This window comes from Phoenix dactylifera, chromosome 1 (assembly GCF_051530095.1).
Source record: "Phoenix dactylifera cultivar Ajwa chromosome 1, Ajwa_hap1_PhDact_Kaust_v1.1, whole genome shotgun sequence".
Lineage (NCBI taxonomy): Eukaryota > Viridiplantae > Streptophyta > Magnoliopsida > Arecales > Arecaceae > Phoenix > Phoenix dactylifera.
In genome coordinates this window covers 74,412,559-74,435,426 of record NC_143190.1, presented here as the reverse complement: position 1 = coordinate 74,435,426, position 22,868 = coordinate 74,412,559, and the positions used below count along the sequence as shown (strand labels likewise).

At 41.1% G+C, this 22,868-nt stretch overlaps 1 protein-coding gene across 1 annotated transcript; it reads left to right on the top strand.

Moving 5' to 3' along the window:
• The first annotated feature begins 98 nt into the window (after positions 1 to 98).
• CRR21 (Tetratricopeptide repeat (TPR)-like superfamily protein) lies at positions 99 to 3,528 on the top strand. The gene has a single exon (XM_017840999.5). The coding sequence runs from the start codon at positions 108 to 110 to the stop codon at positions 2,691 to 2,693; it is 2,586 nt and encodes an 861-aa protein (XP_017696488.4). The 5' UTR covers positions 99 to 107; the 3' UTR covers positions 2,694 to 3,528.
• The last annotated feature ends 19,340 nt before the right edge of the window (positions 3,529 to 22,868 follow it).

Here is a 22,868-nt window from a genome sequence, read left to right as displayed (position 1 = left end):
TGAGCGGCAGTTGTATTAAAAGGAACACTGAACTTACTAAAAGACCAAAATACCCTTCCTTGCTTCGGTACCTAACAAAACGACCCTATCCTTTCCCTCCTGTTTCCATGGCTTCTCTTCCTCCTCTCCCCACCATCCCGAACCCTCCCTCCTCCCCGAAAAGACCCATCAAAACGCTCCAAAATTTCCCATTTTCTGAGTCTCCTCATCTCTCCAAATACCCAAAGAAGCTCAAAAGCTCTCGATTCTCGACCAAATCGTATCTCCAGAAAATCTCCTCCCTATGTAAACAAGGGTTGCTTCGCGATGCCTTCATCCTCCTCGTACGATTGGAGTCCGATGACCTCCCCATCGGACCCGAAATCTATGGGGAATTGCTTCAGGGATGCGTCGACAAGCGGGACCTTTCCCAAGGTCAGCAAATCCATGCTCGGATCCTCAAAAACGGCTCTTTATTCTATAAAAACGAGTATATAGAGACCAAGCTGTTGATTTTTTATGCGCAATGCGGTTGCTCGGTGATAGCCGAGGAGTTGTTTCTCCGGCAGTCGTTGCCCAATGTTTTCTCTTGGGCGGCCATGATTGGGCTGCGCTGTAGACTTGGTTTCAATGAGAAAGCTCTAATGGGATTCAGTGAGATGCTGGAAGCCGGCGCTTTTCCGGACAATTTTGTTATCCCGAATTCTCTGAAAGCATGCTCCGCCCTTCGATGGGTTGGGTTTGGAAAGGGGATTCATGGCTATGTCTTGAAGATGGGTTTTGCTGGTTGTGTCTATATTCTGAGCAGTCTCGTAGATTTTTACGGGAAATGCGGGGTTCCGGAGGACGCAAGGAAGGTTTTTGAGTATATGCCCGAGAGAAATGTGATTACTTGGAACTCGATGCTTGTAGGTTACGTTTATAATGGCCTAGATGAGGAGGCCGTGGAACTATTTTATGATATGAGAAATCAAGGAATTCAGCCAACTCGGGTCAGCATTGCAAGCTTCCTCTCTGCATCAGCAAATTTACAAGCTCTTGATGAAGGCAGACAAGGTCATGCAATCGCAGTCTTGTGTGGATTAGAGCTTGATAACATTCTGGGAAGCTCTATCATGAACTTTTACTGCAAGCTAGGACTGCTAGAGGAGGCAGAGGTCATCTTTGGCCGCATGGCTGATATGGATGTCGTGACGTGGAACTTGCTGATATCAGGTTATGTGCAAGACGGACAGATTGAAAAAGCTCTTTGCATTTGTTGTCTGATGAGGAAGAAGAAATTTAAATTTGATTCTGTGACTCTGGCATCTATCTTATCAGCGTGTGCTCATTCCTGGAAGCTACAACTCGGCAAGGTTGGGCATGGTTATTGCATTAGAAATAATTTTGAATCAGATGTAGTGATTGCAAGTGCCCTTATAGATTTGTATTCAAGTTGTGGGAGGATAGAATATGCACAGCGAGTATTTAATGCTACGAAGTCACGAGATTTGATATTATGGAACGCATTGATTTCTGCATATGCACAGTACGGCCTGAGTGGGGAGGCCTTGAAAATTTTCTATCAGATGCAGCTGGAGAGTGTGCCCCCAAACGTGGTCTCATGGAATTCAGTTATTTTGGGTTTTCTAAGGAATGGACAGGTCGGTGAGGCCAAAGGTATGTTCTCGCAGATGCAATTCAGTGGGGTGCATCCAAACCTAATCACATGGACTATGCTAGTTCATGGGTTAGCTCAAAATGGATATGGTTATGAAGCAATTAAACTATATGAGCAAATGCAAGCAATAGGCCTCAGACCCAGTCCTATGAGTGCTGTAGGAGCACTCTTGGCCTGTACTAACCTGGTGTCATTATATTATGCAAGGGTTATGCATGGACATGTCATGAGACGAGGACTCTTATCATCTGTTCATGTTGCAACATCTCTCATAGACATGTATGCTAAATGTGGAAGCTTGAATCTTGCAAAGAATGTATTCCAAATGGTTTCAACTAAGGAGCTGCCACCTTACAATGCAATGATATCTGGGTATGCGTTGCATGGTCAAGCCAAAGAAGCTCTCACACTCTATAAGAAGATGCATCAGGTGGGAATAGAGCCAGATGAGATTACCTTTACTGGGCTTTTGTCAGCATGTAGCCATGCAGGACTTCTTGATGAAGGTTTGAAGGTCTTCACTGAGATGGTTTCTGTATACCATATAACTCCCCAAAATGAGCACTATGGCTGTTTGGTTACTCTCTTCTCGAGATTTGGTAGTTTCAAAGAAGCACTAAGGGTTGTAGCTGCGATGCCTGTTATACCTGATGCCCATGTATTAGGATCTTTACTTGCCGTGTGCAAGGAGCATCATGAGATAGAGCTTGGTGAATATCTCTCTAGGTGCCTATTCAAGTTGGAACCAGAAAACTTGGTAAACTATCTAACACTTTCCAACATTTATGGAGCTTCTGCAAGGTGGCAGGAGGCATCAAAAGTTAGGACAATAATGAGAGATACTGGGCTGAAAAGAAATCCTGGATGCAGCTGGATTCAAATTGGAAGTAAAATGCATTCATTTCTAGCAGGAGATAGATCACACCCTCAGATGGACAATATATTTGACACCTTGCTGTGCTTGCACAGGGAAATGAAAAATATTGGTTGTACTTGTGCACCAACGATTGCTCACGACAGGCAGTTCGATGCAGCAAGGACCCTGTGCTCTTAGAACAGAAACTAGTTGCTGAATAAGTTCATGATAGTGATGGACCCTAGAGTAAAATCAAAGTTGAAAATTTTGGACTAGAATTATCTGGAGAGAATTTTGAGAACTTATACCTAAATGAATCTGGATCTTCTGGACTAGTTGGTATAAAGGATAAACAGTGTTTGAGGGTTTGAAAGTAGCTCTTAAAGAAACGCAGATTCTTAATGTGGATCCTAACAGGGACAAAAGAATTAATTTTGATGGTTATGAAAAGACACTGAATCCTTTTTCCAAAAGAAGAATAAGAGGAGGAGGAGGATGATGATGAAGATGATGAAGACTTTGAATCCATTGGCTGGCACGAAATTACACTGAAAAAGTTAGCATCTCAAGGAAAACACAGTGATGTTGAAGTTCTTGGTGAAGCTAGAGAACCCTATCTACCACAAAAGCATAATCCTTGTCATGGGTTTGAAGAATAAATCCAGTGACAGTGTCTTTTGCAGCTAATTGCTTCCACACTAGGGGCTCTCCATTGATTATAAACAGGAATGATGTGACTAAGAATCAAGCAGATTTGGTTGTGGTTGCTAGTTTGCAAGATAGACATTAGAACTCACTCAAGAACCAGCATGTCAGTTTGATATCCTGAGTGCACTAAACATGGCAGGTAGTGGTGTTTTTAAGCTTCATTACACCATAACAAGGTCCACATCATATGCTCATATATGTATGTATATCAAGTTTTCCTCTACAGTTGAAGTTCAGGAGGCTGATAATACCTCTTATACACATGCAATTGTGTTGAAGTTTATCAAAATTTAAGCCTGCAATGACATACAGATTCTTTTTTTTTATATTTTTAAGCAAAGGTGTTTATGCCCATTTTGTTTCCTCTGTCAGAGCACGGAAACATAGATAAGTTCTACCTTAGCATCCAGGTCATGTTATACTTCTACGATATAGTTTTATAGCCATACAACTTCTGGAACTCAAAATCATACAATTGTGATTTGTATAGAGTTCACTTAAAAAATAATAAACTCACCTCCTTTATGTACTCAGGGCAGGTGGTTCCAGCTGCTTGGATTGCATTCATAACCTTCCCTACCACGTTCGCTAACAAATGTATGATGCCCTAATCAGAGTCCCTAATCTGACTTCACTTTTTCAATCAAGCTTGTATAAATTCCATTGCAAATTAAATCAATGATCTTGTAAAGTCAACTATCAACTTCGAGATGCACAGGAAGCTTGGCAGACCAAAGCTTAGACCAGCATGCTGCAGCAATGCAACATAAACCTAACAAACTACTATACTGACGGAAAAAAAAGCATAAATATCTTTCGAATTATTCAAATTTGCATGAATATTCTCTTAAAATTTCTATATATATCTATATTCTCGTAAAACACTGTTATTGTACAAATATCTTTAATATAATGATTGTCTTAACACCGTTAAAAAAAATATGTTTATATTAATTAAAAATAAAATAAAATTTTTAAATTTCGTCATTATTTTCGTTTTCTCCTCTGCTATTGGGATCACAATCGCGATCCCCCGCCTTCGCGAAGAGGGACAAAGATTGGAGAGGAGCCGCCCTATTGACTTGAGAAAAGGATGCAGGGGAGGACTAGTCCAGCAAAAAGCTTGCTTTGAAAGAGCTTTTGCTGGAGAGGAGTGATACGAAGAAAGACAAACACGCGCACTCCTGCCAGATAAAAAGAGAAGCACTCGGCCGTAGCTTCTTTGTCCACCCACCCACAAATCCCACTCCCATATGGAAGCGTGAAGGTTCATAGTGAAGGCCTCGCTGTGCTGCGATGACCGCTCGGTCCTCCTTCCAGACCTCATCAAGGCGCTGAAGGCTCTCGGGCTTCTCACACTTAAGGCCGAGATCACCACCCTAGGCGGCCGTGTCGAGAACGTCCTCGTCATCACCGGTGAAGATGATGCCGACCATCAGAAGCAGCAGCAGCAGTCCATCGCCTCCATCTAAGAAGCACTGAAAGCAGTCATGGAGCGGACGACGGCAAGCGACGAGCCGTCCTCGGCCGGTGGTATTAAGCGGCAAGAGGACCACCAATCTCCCTACCATACTTGAACGCAGGTCTATTTAATGAAAAGAAGTACAAACTAGTTGCTTCTATTTGTTCATTTTCTCTTGTCGGATACATTTCAATTGTCACACATCAATTCTAGATCCTGCGGGCGATCGCGTCAGAAGATTGAGTTTCACGTAAGGTGAGGCTTGTTGAGGGAAAAAAAACAAAAGAAAGCTTTACTGTTATTGTTAAACACTATCTACTCAATTTAACTCAAATTGATTCAGTTCATCTGGAGACCAAAATATGCTCTGCTAAAGCCTATATACTGTGTGAGGATTTGAAACACAGTCTTGGTTTGTAAAACATGCCCTTATCCGGCTTATATGCAGCTTAAATATTTGCAATCATGCCACAAATTTATCTGCCTTATTATTCTGGAACGGCTGAGGCAAGAATAATTAAATACCATTTGTGTCTCAGGTCCTTCGGCAATCAAAACAATAAACACAAAGCAGCATTAAATGGTTGTTTTTGTGGTTTATGTGATTGCTGGGATAAGGTCTCCGGCTTTTGTACCTTTCTTTCTCCTCTTCCTTTCTCCTCCCCTGTGGTCTCCTTCCTTTCTCTTCCCCTTAATTAATGAATCTAAATTCTTTTCATGATTTTTTTTGCATATATATCCTTCTAAATGTGTAAAATTGTATAAATATCTTTGTAAAGTTGCTATTTGCTTGTATACCCTTATAAATATTTCTATTTGTATGTCTACCTATTAAAGATATTTTAGTCATTTTAATTTAAAACTGTTAATTTTTTAATGACGTTAGATAGCAGGGGGATATTCATGCAAAAACAAGAATAAAAAAGGATGGAATAGCAAAACAAGTATTTTAGGAGGGTATACATGCAAATATCAATTTTAGGAGGATATTCATGCAAACTCTAATATTTAGGAGGATATTCGTGCAAAAAAAATCAAAAAAAAAAGAAGCATAAATTATTGGATCTTAATAGCATACTTGCTCACCTGAGATTGAAATTGAGGGCTACGGATTGATGGTTGATCAAGTTTAGTTAACCAGTCAACATTTCTAGCTAGCATGTAATTTCCACTGTATGAAGTATGCTATTGAGGCCTTAGATGATCTGCACCCCTTTGTACAGAAACTAGTCCCTAGGAACAAGTTTAGCATGTTTTTTTAGGTGCAATCACACCATGAGCGCATGTCACTGGAAGGAGGGAGTTAAATTGCCATCCTAGCTCAAGCCATCAACCATGATTGCTGTTGCTAATTAATGGTGCATGCACTACAAGAAAATACATATTCAGCGACTAAGATTCTCGTCGCCGAATAACCATATTTGGTCGCCGAAATCTTTTTGCGACTAGCATACCCTTCGTCGCCGAACCCTAGTCACTGAAAGGTTTTGGCAACCAATATTGTGTGGTCACCTAAGGTACACCAATAATGACCAACGTTTGGTTGCCGAAGAAAATTATCAGCGACCAAATCTGTTGTCGCTAATTTCAATGCCGACCAAATAGTTGGTCGTGGAAGGTTTGTCTTTCGCTACCAAAAAAATGGTCCCTGAATGTCTATCTTCCCCTACCAATAGTTTGGTCGCAGAGTATATTGGAATGCATTGGCAACAAACAATGTTTGGTGGCAGAAAGTATAAACCTGTATTTAATTTACAATTCAAATTATAAGCTTAATATTTATTTTTGGGCTCGTTCCAAATCCTGTACAACCAACACAGCCTATCCAATATCCAGATGTTATTAGAAATAATAATCATGACACGCCACAGGGGATCAACCAGCTTAGAGATCCAGTCTTTCAAAATTTTGGAGTTGGTTTCAATCCAAATTTTCCTCGACCCGGAGGTATGATAAAGATGCAAAATTCCCAACAGTATAGACCACAATTCTATGAGGTAAATGTCTTCCTTCGGCAGCTGCTTGAAATTGCACAATACATTTGCTCATCCAAATAGAAAGACATACAATGTTGGAGAATCCCTAATCATGCATTATAAATATCATCATCTATAAGTCTAAAGTCAAGCTTACCTATTAACCATTTATCAAAATGTTTCATCCATACCATATGTTAGGGTGATAATCATCACCAAACACATCAAAATGTAAATTAAAAATCTCAAAATATCTGATCTTGCTATTCATCCAAACAACCATCATGTAGACAAAAATATGAATAAACCAAAAATTGGATTCTGGTTGTAGACAACTCCACTATGATTATCTGAACAAAAGCTATCCATGTACCAGAAACTAGATTTCACATGCTCATAATGAAAGTGAATCCTAGGTTCTTCGGTGTTTAGCATGCTGAATTTTTTTTTTTTTTTTGAAAACCATGGCTGAACCTGATCGGGTTGCCTACGTACCCCTTCATAAGGGGGATCAAGCCATACGTAGTTCTTTTTAAGTTTTAAAACGCAGCGGAAAAACCGAATCAAACAATTTAATTCATGCATGCTTACAAGATCAAATCTAGAAATCAGCACCTTAAGAACACATAGGATTATGCCGGAATCGTTTAAACAATTATGCTAAAACTTTTATGCATGATTAACTATCAGATCTGAAACTTAAGAACTCTATTCCAATTAATCTCCGAATATCCATCGAATGGATTCTGGAGATATCTCCGTGAGGAGCCCCAAAAGAGGGTAAAACCTCGGAGAATTGGACCTAGACCTTGACACCATAATAAATGATTAATGCTAGATTAATACCTTTTATGATGGATGAAAGTTGTGAATCTGATTCTTGACTTCGCAGCCACGCACACGAATGGCCTCTACGAGAAGTACACGCGAAGTCCTGAAGGATCTTCTTCCGCAACAGTGCTAGCAGCTGCAGAATACTTGAAAGCTGAAATCTGTCCGCCGGAATTCAATCAACTCTTGATCAATCGTCTTGAAGCAGATAGAGATGAGGTTTGTAAGGGAAGTAGAGGACTCAGATCTAATCTTGAATCTTCTAGATATTCACCCTGAAAACCCTATCTAAAATGGAGAAGAAGAGGAGGAGGAGGCGGGTGAGGAAGAAGGCTGCAATGGATGTATTTTTGGTGCCCATGTTTCACCCCTTTTAATGGCCTCCGAATTTTCATTCAAAATTCAAAATTTATTTTCAGGAAACCTCTTTTAGTTGGCACATGCAAAGGAATAGGAACAACCCAAATCAGATCTCAACCAAATCTGATTTAAATTCAAATTTTAAACACATGTGCAAGAGGGAAGGAATTTGAAATCCATGCGGCAAGGTAAAACACTTGATAATTTCGAAATCACCTCTTGAAATTCGAATTTAATCCATTCAAAAACTCAGACGCCACCTTGGCTGATGGTTTGAGTGATTAAAATCATTTAACACATTGCTTAATGTTTGAATTTAAATTCAAATAACAAACAATGTCGCCATGTGTCAAGCAATGGGTCCATGTGCCATGCAATAATTTTGGTTTATTTAAAATTCATGAAATCCAATTCCATGTCACCAATAATTGCCACATCATCTGAGCCTAATCCCCTTGGGTTGCACCTAATCAAATTTGGTCAAACCCGAATTAAAACAAAGCAATTTGGTTGAACCCAATCTAATCAGGTCAGACCCTGATTGAGCTCAAATTGAATCCAATTCAATTTTGGCTCATGCAAACTCAATCAAATTGAATTATTACTTTGTGTTGGACCTAATTCAATTAGGTCAATCCCCAATTAAGAACAAATTAATTTAAAATTAATTTGATCAGCTTAAGTCCTTTTTGGTTCTGACCTAATCCAATCAGGTCAAAACCCTGGTTGAGCCCAAACTTGAATCCAATTCAATTTGGCTCATCCTTAGCACAATTACTCAATCAAATTGAGTTTATTAGTAATTTAATTACTAATTAATCCTTCAATAATTACTTTAATTATTTTATAAGATAATTTGCCAATCAAATTGACCAAATTACCCCTGAATGATTCTTAATCATTCATCAGCTTTCTTGATCAATCAGGAATCTTCTATGCGTGTGACCTCATAGGTTCGAACCTAAGCCGGTAGTATAGGAACAATTTTCTACACTAATCGATGTGACCATCTAGCAATGGTACCCGACGTCCGGATAGGTCGAATATATGCGAAGCAAATATTCTGGAATCCTGAACTATGGTTACTGTATAATTCAATCCCTTTGACTCCTAATGCCAGGATGACTTAGAGCTCACTGTCAACCCTATAATTAGTACATCCATTATGTGATTAACTTTAGATATCCCGTGACTCCTCACTGGGATTACCCTGGCCAAGGTTTTGCTAAATTAATCACAAGACATTATCTCCTGTTTTCAGGAGGGGTCAATTCCATCTTGACTCACAACTGACTACGCAAGTACTTGACTGCACCCAGTGACCTTCCGTCACTGAAATAGAAATTCAGATAGTCCGGTATCAAAGTACAGTGAGTTGCTTGCTAGTCACAGGTTGCGGTCTCAGGTCAGAGGGCCAAACTTATACCCATATCCACTCGGAACATCTCTCGACAGTAGAGCGTTCCGGAATTGGTCACGTTTAGTGAAATGTACTTCTACACTTCACTTGTATGGCATACCAGTGTCTCCACACTCCTTGGTTAAGAGGACAACCAACGTATATGTTACACAACGACCTAATCTCGATAATGTTGTCGTCCTAGTAACAACATATCATTTCGTCGCAAACAAGTTTAAGGACTCAAAGATAAATCCTCCTTTATCATAACATAAGTCCTAAGGACTTCATCATATAAGAGTTCATTTGAAGATGAAATGATGAATAATGCCAAATAACACTTTATTAATTTGTCAATTCATTTACAAAATTCAATCATCAATATGCTGACGATTGACATTTAGGATACAAATTCCAACAACTCCCACTTAGCCTAATGCCAATCGGCACAGTATCTAATACCCATCTTCGACTTGTGTTCGTCGAACTCTTTGATGCCGAGGACTTTGGTAAATGGGTCAGCCAGATTTTCTTTTATGTCAATCTTCTGAAGATCAATATCACCTCGATCGATGATCTCTCGAACCAGGTGGTAGCGACGTAGAATATGCTTGGTCCGCTGATGTGCTTTGGGTTATCTTGCTTGAGCTATGGCCCCAGTATTGTCACAAAATACAGGCACTGGACCATCAATGGAGGGTGTCACTCCAAGCTCGGTGATGAACTTCCGCAACCATACAGCTTCCTTGGCGGCATCAGATGCTGCGATATATTCTGCTTCACATGTAGAATCTGCCACTGTATGCTGCTTGGAACTCTTCCAGCAGATGGCCCCACCCTTAAGAGTGAAGATATATCCTGACACGCTCTTGCTATCATCTTGATCTGACTGAAAACTTGAATCAGTATATCCCTCAAGTTTTAAGTCAGAATCACCATAGACAAGCCACTGATCTTTAGTATTTCTCAAATACTTAAGGATGGTTTTTACAACCTTCCAGTGGTTGCTACCTGGATCAGACTGGTATCTGCTCACTACTCCTAGTGAGTATGCCACGTCTGGTCTAGTACATGTCATGGCATACATTATAGATCCCACTGCCGAAGCATATGAAATTCTATCCATACTCTCTCTTTCTTGAGGGGTTGTCGGACAATCCCTTTTAGAGAGGTTAATTCCATGGCCCATCGGAAGATAGCCTTTCTTGGAATTAATCATACTGAACCTCTTCAGTATAGTATCAATGTATGTGGATTGGGATAATCCAAGCAATCTTCTAGATCTATCTCTATAGATCTTCATCCCTAGGATGTAAGATGCTTCTCCCAAATCCTTCATGGCAAATTGAGATGATAGCCAAACCTTTATTCCTTGTAATGCAGGAATGTCATTCCCGATTAAAAGAATGTCATCCACATACAAACTAAGGAATATAATAACTGAACCATTTGTCTATTTATAAATGCAAGGTTCCTCTTCATTCTTAATGAAGCCATATGTTTTGATTACCTTATCAAAACGTATATTCCAACTCCGTGAAGCTTGCTTTAATCCATAAATGGATTTTTGAAGCTTGCACACTTTAGACTCATCTGCAGATGTAAAACCTTCAGGTTGTATCATATACACTTCCTCTTCTAAATCTCCATTTAGAAATGCGGTCTTTACATCATTTGCCAGATTTCATAGTCTAAATGTGCTGCTATCGCAAGCATAATCCGAATGGACTTGAGCATTGCCACAGGAGAAAACGTCTCGTCATAGTCAATACCATAACGTTGACGATAACCCTTGGCAACCAAACGGGCTTTATAGGTCTCTACCTTTCCGTCTGCGCCCCGTTTCCTTTTGAATATCCACTTACACCCTATGGATTTAATTCCTTCGGGTGGGTCAACTAATGTCCAAACATCATTGACCTTCATGGATTCCATTTCGGATTGCATGGCTCCAAGCCATTTATCAGAGTCATACCTCTGCATTGTTGGGAACCCGCCCATGCCGCTGATATTTCAAAAATTTTCAGATGGCAGCGGAATCGGCATGCACGGGTTCGACGTTCATCGCATGAACGCTTGTTTCGAGACCTTTCGTAATTAGGTAAGAATTAAAACTTTTAGAACTAATAGGAAGATCAAATCTTCACCTTGCGCGGGTAGATGATCACCGCGAATCTGAATTCGTGGTTTTTGGAAGAGGGTTCGTTTGAAGCCGTTCAAACGTCCGGCCTCTACGGGTATCCACACGAAGTAGAGAACCGATCAAAGCTTTCTTGTCTTCCCGGGGTGCTAGCTCCCTTGCAAAGACTCCTTTGATGGCTGATCTCTTCTCTTTCTTTCAACTCTTGAAAGTGCTTGAGAGGAGGAAGAAGAAGAAGGAACTCAAGGAAGAAGAACACAGCTTCTGCAGCCTTCTTTCTTTTCCCTGCGTTGGAAGAAGGATTGGAGGAAGAGGAAGACGCCAACGCTTGGACCTTGCTCTTCCTTTGCTTGCGGCTGAACTAAGAGAGGAGAGGGGAGGGTGGCGGCAGCAAGAGGAGGATGGCTCCAATACCTAGGGCGCCGGCCTCATGGTGCTTCTTATAGCCATCAAGGGCTCCTCCAAAGTAGGAGCCCTAGATGGTTTTCCAAAGAAAGAAAGGGGGGGTGCGCCGGCCCCTCTCTCTCCTTCAATCCGCACCATCCAAGATGAGAGGGGCTGATGCCCCTCTTACTTGGTTAACCTAATCCTCTTCCAAAGAGGATTAGGTGCCTCTCTCATGGTTTAATCCTAATCTAATTAGGATTGGCCAAATTGGGTTCAATCTATACTAGTCCTAATCCAATTAGGACTTGAATGAATCATGACTCAATTGAACTCTTCAATCCTAATCCAATTAGGAGTCATGTTGATTCATTAGATTAATAATTAATTTGGACTTAAGGAATCCTAATCCAATTAGGATTTGTTTAATTTTAGTCCTGATCCAATTAGGACTCTACTTGAATCCGAAGTCCTAATCCAATTAGGATTTCTAGGAATCCTACTCCAAGTAGGAATCCAATTTTTAATTCAAAACTCCTAATCTCATTAGGATTGAGGAATCCTATTCCAAGTAGGAATCCCAGTCCTAATCCAATTAGAACTCTAGTTATCCTACCCGAAGTAGGATTCTTGTTTCAAGTCCAATTAATTAATTCCTTTTTCCTTCTTCAACTTCTTATCAATCAAATTGATTTCTTGTGATTCCTAATCACGATTTCAACCATCGGATCGGTCAATACTTCTAGTGTGTGTGACCCCATAGGTTCTATTCTGACTGGTAGTGAGATATATTGTGATCTCTATCACTATATCATTGAAAACTCCTTTCAATGGGTTGGAACGATTCCAACTCAACTCATTAGGGTTTATCGATCATCAAGATAATCCCTATGAGTCCCACCATCCACCAGTGACACCTAGCAGCATGTAGTGGCTACCCAGCAGAATGGAATGATGAACCTCTAGGTGCAGTTAACATGTGATACAGTCCTACTATCGTGGATCCCTACAGGACGGAGGTCATGGACAACTCGTCAAACCCCATCGTCTGTCATATGTCAAGATTTATTCGACTCGAGTTCGATAGTGAAAAACTCTTTCTCCACTGTGCATACTGCCCCGGCCGAGGTCTTACGAACTCAGTCTTATAAATCACATAGGATCTCTCCTTATCTATCAAGGTCGATAGATTCCATATAGGTGCATACCCTACTCCTACAGTGAACTTACTGCAGCCAATCTACACTGCATGGACCCATATGGCTAGAGACCATGTATGTGTGCAGTCAAACTACAATAACCTCACTGTGAGTAGCCGAAGCGCCGCAGGTCAAAGGACCCGTCACACTACTGCAACATCAAGCAAGTCACTGACGAGTGGATAGACATCCAAGTGACTTCTTGTATTGGTCACGCTCAGTACCCTTGTTCTCTAACAAGCACCTGCACTATCACTTCAGTGTCCCTACACTGTGGACTCAAGTCTCGTCCATCCAGAAGGAGAGTGATCTGTGCACTGATCGGATCGATCACCGTCCTCGTGATGATCCTTTGATCAGGAGCATTTAGAAATTAATCACCAATGATACATGGCTCAAATTCTCAACTCTTGAGAATATGTATCATCATCTTATTAATTTCTTGGACGATTCATAGACACATAAACAATATGAATGAAAAAGATGCCTTTTATTTATTCAATAATAAATAGTCAAGTACAAAATTATGTCCCTAGAATCAACAATGTGTCAGCCAAATTGGCTTCTAGGGCATACATCTAACAATCTCCCACTTGCACTAAAGCCAATTGGTCATATATCTTAGGCCCATCTTCTCAAAGTGGGCTTCAGTCTTTTGCTGACTCAGCTGCTTAGTGAAAGGGTCTGCCACGTTATCCGCGGAGTCTACTCTCTGCACCTCTACATATTTCTTCTCCACATAGTCGCGTATGAGGTGAAAGCGCCGCTCTATATGCTTAGACTTCTGATGAGACCTTGGCTCCTTAGCAAGGGCTATGGCGCCATTATTATCGCAGTAGAGTGTTATGGCATCTGATGTCATCACATCCAACTCTGCAATGAATTTCTTGAACCAGAAGCCTTCCTTAGCAGCTTCAGAGGCGGCGATGTATTCGGCTTCCATAGTCGAATCAGCAATGATCGATTGTTTAGAACTCTTCCAATTCACCGTACCACCATTGCACAAGAACACGTATCCAGATGTTGACTTCCTGTCATCGACATCAGTCATGAAGTCTGAATCTGTGTACCCTTCTACCTTTAACTCTGATGATCCTCCAAAAACCAAGAATAAATCTTTAGTTCTTCTCAAGTACTTAAGAATATTCTTCACAGCTGTCCAGTGTTCTTCACCTGGATTCGACTGATATCTGCTTGTGACACTCACAGCAAGAGCTATATCAGGTCGTGTACATAGCATGGCATACATGAGGCTTCCTATTGCCGATGCATAAGGAATCTTGCTCATGCGTTGAATCTCCTCAGATGTGTTGGGGCACATCTTCTTGGAGAGATGAATTCCATGCCTTAGGGGTAAGAGACCCCTCTTGGAGTTTTCCATGCTGAACCTCTTCAGCACCTCCTCTATGTACATTTTCTGTGACAGGCCAAGCATCCTTTTAGATCTATCTCTATAGACCTTTATTCCCAAAATATAGGATGCTTCCCCAAGGTCTTTCATGGAGAATTCTTTTGACAACCAGACCTTGACCGAGGTTAGCATGGGAATATCATTCCCAATCAGGAGAATGTCATCTACGTACAGTACGAGAAAAACGACAGCACTCCCACTAACCTTTTTATAAACACATGGTTCCTCCTCGTTTTTGATGAAATCAAACGTTTTGATTGTATCATCGAAACGAGTGTTCCAACTCCGAGATGCTTGCTTTAGTCCATAGATGGACCTTTGCAGCTTGCAGACCTTGTGATCTCCATCACTGGAAGTGAAACCCAAAGGCTGTTCCATATAGATATCTTCATCAAGATATCCATTCAGGAAAGCAGTTTTCACATCCATCTGCCAGATTTCATAATCATGAAATGCTGCAATGGCAAGCAATGTTCGGATGGATTTTAGCATGGCTACAGGTGAAAAGGTCTCCTGATAGTCAATGCCTTCGCGCTGACTATACCCTTTCGCCACAAGCCTTGCCTTATAGGTCTCTACCTTTCCATCCGAACCTATCTTCCTTTTGTAGATCCATTTGCATCCAATAGGTACAATACCTTCTGGTGGATCTACTAAGGTCCAGACTTGGTTGAAATGCATGGAGTCTATCTCTGACTTCATAGCTTCCAGCCATTTCTCGGAATCGATATCAGATATCGCCTCGTTGTATGTTTTGGGATCCTGTATGTGATCCCTATCTCCCACTAGGAACATTTCCTCAGTATCCTCTTCAAGTATACCTAAGTATCTATCGGGAGGATGGGAGACTCTACTAGATCTACGAGGTGGTTGAGGGACATCGTGTACTGGCTCCTTATGAATAGGTTCTATAGGATCCATCACTCGTTGCTTTTCAGAGACTTTCTCTTCAAGCTCAATTTTCCTCCCACTGCCTCTATCAAGGATAAACTGATTTTCCAAGAAGATGGCATGACGGCTCACAAACACATTGTGATCCTCTGAGACGTAAAAATTGTATCCTAATGACTCTTTAGGATATCCTATAAAACGAGCACTTATGGTCCTAGCCTCTAACTTGTCCGCCTGTAGTCGCTTGACGTGGGCCGGACATCCCCAAATCTTGAGATGACCCAGACTTGGTTTCTTACCATGCCATATCTCATACGGTGTGGTAGGAACGGATTTAGAGGGAACTCTATTCAATAAATAAATCGCTGTGAGTAAGGCATCTCCCCAAAGGAACATAGGTAAATCAGTGAAGCTCATCATGGACCTGACCATATCCAATAGGGTCCGATTTCTCCTCTCTGACACCCCGTTGAGTTGAGGTGTTCCCGGAGGTGTCCATTGTGAGACTATGCCGTTTTCTTTGAGATAGTCCCGGAATTCCTCACTAAGGTATTCTCCTCCTCGATCTGATCGAAGAGCCTTAAGAGGTTTTCCAGTTTGTTTTTCTACTTCATTCTTGAACTCTTTGAACTTTTCAAAGGATTCAGACTTGTGTCTCATAAGATACACATACCCATACCGTGAATAATCATCGGTAAAGGTAATGAAGTAAGAATAACGCCCCCTGGCTAGCACATCGAATGGGCCACATACATCTGTATGTACTAGGGTAAGTATTTCAGTGGTCCTCTCCCCATGTCCTACAAAGGGTAGTCTGGCCATCTTTCCTTGAAGACAGGACTCGCAAACTGGATATGACTCGGAAGTCAATGAGCCTAAGAGCCCATCTTTATCCATTTTGTTCATTCTATCTTCTCCAATATGGCCAAGTCTGAGGTGCCACAAATATCTTTGGTTTATCTCATCTCTGGATCTTTTGGATCCTTTGGCACTCACATCTTGCTCGGTAACATTCACAGATACATCCATATGTAAATGGTAGAGACTGTCAATCATAAAACCACGTGCGACTATTTTATTTCTCAAATAAATAGAACAGCAGTCTTTGTCAAATGTAAAAACATGACCTTCCTGTGCTAGACATGAAACAGAAATCAAATTTCTGCTAGCAACAGGTACATAATAGCAGTCTCTAAGTATTAAACTAAATCCAAACGGTAGTCGCAGATGGTAGGTGCCCACAGCCACAGCAGCAACTTTTGCCCCGTTGCCAACCCGAAGGGTTACCGCACCTTCCGCCAGCCTTCTACTTTCCTTTAGACCCTGCATGGTAGTGCACAAATGAGCACTAGAACCAGAATCTATAACCCAACTGGAAGTAGAAGAAACCGTTAGATTAGTTTCAATTATGAGCAAGTCTATACCTTCTGAAGGTGTGTCACCTTTCTTGTTCTTCAGGCTCTCGAGGTATGAAGGACAGTTTCTCTTCCAGTGGCCTTCGACATTGCAGTGGAAACATTTTTCTTTGTCGTTAGCCTTTTTCTTTTGAACTTCCTTCTTTGGCTTCTTGTCTTTCTTCTGCTTCTTAGCAGGCTTCTTTTTCTTCCAAGTAGACTTTCTCTTGGAACCAGAAGTCAACTCAGCAGCGAGGACATTGCCCCTTGAACCTTTCAAGGCTCCCTCAGCAGTTACCAACATGTTGATTAGTTCAGTCTTAGTGCATTCAATCTTATTCATGTGGTAGTTTACTATAAACTGACCAAATGAATCAGGAAGTGACTGTAGGATCAAATCCACTTGCAATTCCTTGTGCATGTCCATACCGAGCTTCTCAAGCTCCTCTAGGTCCTTGATCATGGTCAGACCGTGATCATGGACAGACTGCCCTTCACGCATCTTCGCTTTGAAAAGCCTCTTGGACACTTCAAAACGAGCTGTGCGACTCTGCTCACCATACAACTCTTGTAGGTGTGCCAGTATGTCCCTAGCAGTCTTTATATTTTCATGCTGGCATTGGAGTTCATTAGACATAGATGCCATCATATAGCATTTTACTCTAATGTCATCGTCCAACCACTTTTTATGCATCTCACGCTGAACATCAGTGGGACGTGCTGGTAATGTGGGGATATCTGAATCAAGTATATAGCCTATCTTCTCACAGTCCAAAACTATTTTGAGATTTCTAAGCCAGTCCTTGTAATTGGTTCCGGTCAGTCGGTTGGTCTCAAGAATACGGGTCAAAGGGTTTGAAGCCGACATTGTATCTGCAGAGAGTAAAGATTCTAGTTAGACTTTTGTACTTGATCCTAATCTGTCCTAAGGTCTTTTAGAACAAATGTGACTCCCACTATTTTCTCGAATTCCTCACACTCCCCTGGTAGGAAAACGGAAATCCCACACGACTAGGGTTTCTAGTGGGTACTGCGGTCCCACCAATTTACATGCCACCTCACCTAACAGTTATTGGTGACACATAGATGGATGAGTGTACAACTCTTGTACAATGCTTCTCAAGCATGTTGCAGTGCAACTTGGTCTCTAAGCCATGAAGACCTCACCTAACAGTTATTGGTCTCATTTCTTAGTTAAGTCAGACCCACCGTATAACCGTAGGAATAAAGTCGTCATTGGGTCCTCACCTAACAGTTATTGGTGCCCAACCCCACCTTTACCCTACAACATCTCATGTCTATAGAGAGGTCCAGCCCCCCAATGCAACTTGACCACTGTATCCAGCCGAGACAAGTCAACATCAGAAAGGCCTTAGCAGCTCTACTACAGTGGAAGACCTATTGACTTAATATTGGTTAATCAGGTCTTAGTGTTTGCAACTTGAGCCTTTCATAAGAGGTAATCGAACAATTGGCCAGGTAAGCAGGTGGGAGGCTCCCCTTACTCAGAGAGTAAGGTCCTAATTAAGTAACCACCTTTCATGCTTTCCTAGACACCAATTAGATCAATTAATCTAATATGACTTGCTCATGTCGATTCACTCTCGACTTGATTGAGGAGGTTTTGATTTAGGTCTCAATTGGGTTTGCTACATCACATGTAGACCTATCTACCCGACTCTCATTCACATCACATGCAAACGGCGCATTGCAGGCAGTTATAATCGCGGCAATAATTAAAGCTAAACTTTAACTAGGTGATGATCATGGATTCTAATTAGGTCGTATTACAAGCACATGCACATCAATCGATCAAGTGGTCTTCAACTCTTGAATTGGATCCAAGCTTCCTTGATTCGATCCTTGATCAACTCTTGATCCCATCGCCATCAACCGCTTAGATCACCTTTCATCTCATGCCTTTGCTTCAACTTGATCGTTGATGTACATCACATCACAGAAATACAACCAGATGTAAAATAAAAATAAAAATAATTTACATCTCCTTTTAGGAGGCACGCAGGCCTCTCAAAACATCAAATAAGATGCATGCAAGCATCTGAAAAATTACATGACATCGCAGATCACATCGCAGGTCATTACATTTGATACCAAAAGGGGTTGAATCCTATGATCATCACCGTATGCTACAATTATAATTTTCAGATCTGAAACTTAACTGATTATATCATGACATAGGTCGCTGATCATGCTAATCATGATTCTAAACTTTGTAATCCCATTAACAATGCAATTAGAATCATCTTTTTATCACATAAAAATCAGCATGTAAAAATCAGCACCCCTGAAAAATCTGCATGCAGAATTTTTCAGCATGCATGATCATTTAATTTTCAGATCTAATATGCCTTTAGATATTTAATTCTTACCTTAATCTACGAAATCTAGGCTCTGATACCACTGTTGGGAACCCGCCCATGCCGCTGATATTTCAAAAATTTTCAGATGGCAGCGGAATCGGCATGCACGGGTTCGACGTTCATCGCATGAACGCTTGTTTCGAGACCTTTCGTAATTAGGTAAGAATTAAAACTTTTAGAACTAATAGGAAGATCAAATCTTCACCTTGCGCGGGTAGATGATCACCGCGAATCTGAATTCGTGGTTTTTGGAAGAGGGTTCGTTTGAAGCCGTTCAAACGTCCGGCCTCTACGGGTATCCACACGAAGTAGAGAACCGATCAAAGCTTTCTTGTCTTCCCGGGGTGCTAGCTCCCTTGCAAAGACTCCTTTGATGGCTGATCTCTTCTCTTTCTTTCAACTCTTGAAAGTGCTTGAGAGGAGGAAGAAGAAGAAGGAACTCAAGGAAGAAGAACACAGCTTCTGCAGCCTTCTTTCTTTTCCCTGCGTTGGAAGAAGGATTGGAGGAAGAGGAAGACGCCAACGCTTGGACCTTGCTCTTCCTTTGCTTGCGGCTGAACTAAGAGAGGAGAGGGGAGGGTGGCGGCAGCAAGAGGAGGATGGCTCCAATACCTAGGGCGCCGGCCTCATGGTGCTTCTTATAGCCATCAAGGGCTCCTCCAAAGTAGGAGCCCTAGATGGTTTTCCAAAGAAAGAAAGGGGGGGTGCGCCGGCCCCTCTCTCTCCTTCATTCCGCACCATCCAAGATGAGAGGGGCTGATGCCCCTCTTACTTGGTTAACCTAATCCTCTTCCAAAGAGGATTAGGTGCCTCTCTCATGGTTTAATCCTAATCTAATTAGGATTGGCCAAATTGGGTTCAATCTATACTAGTCCTAATCCAATTAGGACTTGAATGAACCATGACTCAATTGAACTCTTCAATCCTAATCCAATTAGGAGTCATGTTGATTCATTAGATTAATAATTAATTTGGACTTAAGGAATCCTAATCCAATTAGGATTTGTTTAATTTTAGTCCTGATCCAATTAGGACTCTACTTGAATCCGAAGTCCTAATCCAATTAGGATTTCTAGGAATCCTACTCCAAGTAGGAATCCAATTTTTAATTCAAAACTCCTAATCTCATTAGGATTGAGGAATCCTATTCCAAGTAGGAATCCCAGTCCTAATCCAATTAGAACTCTAGTTATCCTACCCGAAGTAGGATTCTTGTTTCAAGTCCAATTAATTAATTCCTTTTTCCTTCTTCAACTTCTTATCAATCAAATTGATTTCTTGTGATTCCTAATCACGATTTCAACCATCGGATCGGTCAATACTTCTAGTGTGTGTGACCCCATAGGTTCTATTCTGACTGGTAGTGAGATATATTGTGATCTCTATCACTATATCATTGAAAACTCCTTTCAATGGGTTGGAACGATTCCAACTCAACTCATTAGGGTTTATCGATCATCAAGATAATCCCTATGAGTCCCACCATCCACCAGTGACACCTAGCAGCATGTAGTGGCTACCCAGCAGAATGGAATGATGAACCTCTAGGTGCAGTTAACATGTGATACAGTCCTACTATCGTGGATCCCTACAGAACGGAGGTCATGGACAACTCGTCAAACCCCATCATCTGTCATATGTCAAGATTTATTCGACTCGAGTTCGATAGTGAAAAACTCTTTCTCCACTGTGCATACTGCCCCGGCCGAGGTCTTACGAACTCAGTCTTATAAATCACATAGGATCTCTCCTTATCTATCAAGGTCGATAGATTCCATATAGGTGCATACCCTACTCCTACAGTGAACTTACTGCAGCCAATCTACACTGCATGGACCCATATGGCTAGAGACCATGTATGTGTGCAGTCAAACTACAATAACCTCACTGTGAGTAGCCGAAGCGCCGCAGGTCAAAGGACCAGTCACACTACTGCAACATCAAGCAAGTCACTGACGAGTGGATAGACATCCAAGTGACTTCTTGTATTGGTCACGCTCAGTACCCTTGTTCTCTAACAAGCACCTGCACTATCACTTCAGTGTCCCTACACTGTGGACTCAAGTCTCGTCCATCCAGAAGGAGAGTGATCTGTGCACTGATCGGATCGATCACCGTCCTCGTGATGATCCTTTGATCAGGAGCATTTAGAAATTAATCACCAATGATACATGGCTCAAATTCTCAACTCTTGAGAATATGTATCATCATCTTATTAATTTCTTGGACGATTCATAGACACATAAACAATATGAATGAAAAAGATGCCTTTTATTTATTCAATAATAAATAGTCAAGTACAAAATTATGTCCCTAGAATCAACAATGTGTCAGCCAAATTGGCTTCTAGGGCATACATCTAACATGCATTGCATCCATATATGTGATCGGATCCTCATCGTTTTCATCAAGTTCGATAGGATCCCCATCCCGGACCAAGAAACCGTAGTATCTGTCCGGCTGACGTGGTACTCTACCCGATCGCCTTAATGGTGCATCTAATATGGGTTCTGGATCTGATCTAATCAAATCCGACTCAACTGGTTCAGTAGATGGTGTCGGATCTTCTACATGTTGAACTTCTCTAAGCTCAACATTAGAGCTATTTGTTCCTTCACCAAGGAATTTCTTTTCTAAGAAAATTGCTCTATTGCTTACGAACAACTTTTGTTCTTCAGCAAAGTAGAAGTAATATCCTTTAGTTTCTTTAGGGTAACCAACAAAGAAACATTTGTCAGACTTGGGTTCAAGTTTGTCTGTCTTCAAACGTTTGACGTACGCCGGACACCCCCAAATCCTAAGGTGAGAGAGCATCGGCTTACGTCCAGTCCACATCTCATGTGGTGTTTTATTTACAGACTTACTTGGAACCTTATTTAGAATATAGCAGGCTGACTCAAGAGCATATCCCCAAAAGGATATGGACAGATTAGCAAACCCCATCATGGATCGAACCATGTCTAACAGAGTTCGATTTCTCCTTTCTGACACACCATTATATTGTGGTGTACCAGGAGGAGTCCATTGGGAGAGAATCCCATTTTCTCCTAGATATGTCAAAAATTCACTGGAGAGGTATTCACCTCCTCGATCTGATCGAAGAGTTTTAATACTCTTTCCAGTTTGTTTTTCTACTTCATTACGATATAATTTGAACATTTCAAATGATTCAGATTTATGTCTCATTAAATAGACATAACCATACCTAAAAAGGTCGTCTGTAATCATAATGAAATATGAATACCCACCTCTAGCATCTGTGCTCATTGGCCCACATACATCAGAATGTACAAGGGTCAATAAATCACTGGCTCGTTCACCTTTTCCGGTAAAAGGTGATTTGGTCATTTTACCAAGAAGACATGATTCACAGGTTGTCAATGATTCACAATCATTAACATCAAGGATTCCCTCTTTACTTAACCTGTTCATCCTATTCTTGTTAATATGACCTAGCCTATGATGCCAAAGGTAGACATCCGTGACATTATCTATTCTATGGCGCTTATTGGATTTATACATTACATGAACAGGCTGTGACAAAATATAAATGCCATTACTCAGAATTCCATTCATTACAACAACACCATTCCAAATGACATTGCAATAATCCTTTTTTATTGATATTTCATAACCATTTTTGGCCAAAAGGCCTACAGAAATGATATTCAATAGAAAACTTGGACAATAGTGACAATCACTAAGGACATTTACATGAGAGCTGAATTCAAGTTTAAGAATTCCTAAAGCTAGAACTGGAACTGGTCTTCTATCTCCAATATTCAGGAACCTTTCTCCTTCTTCAAACCTCTTACTGACTTGTAGCCCCTGCAACGA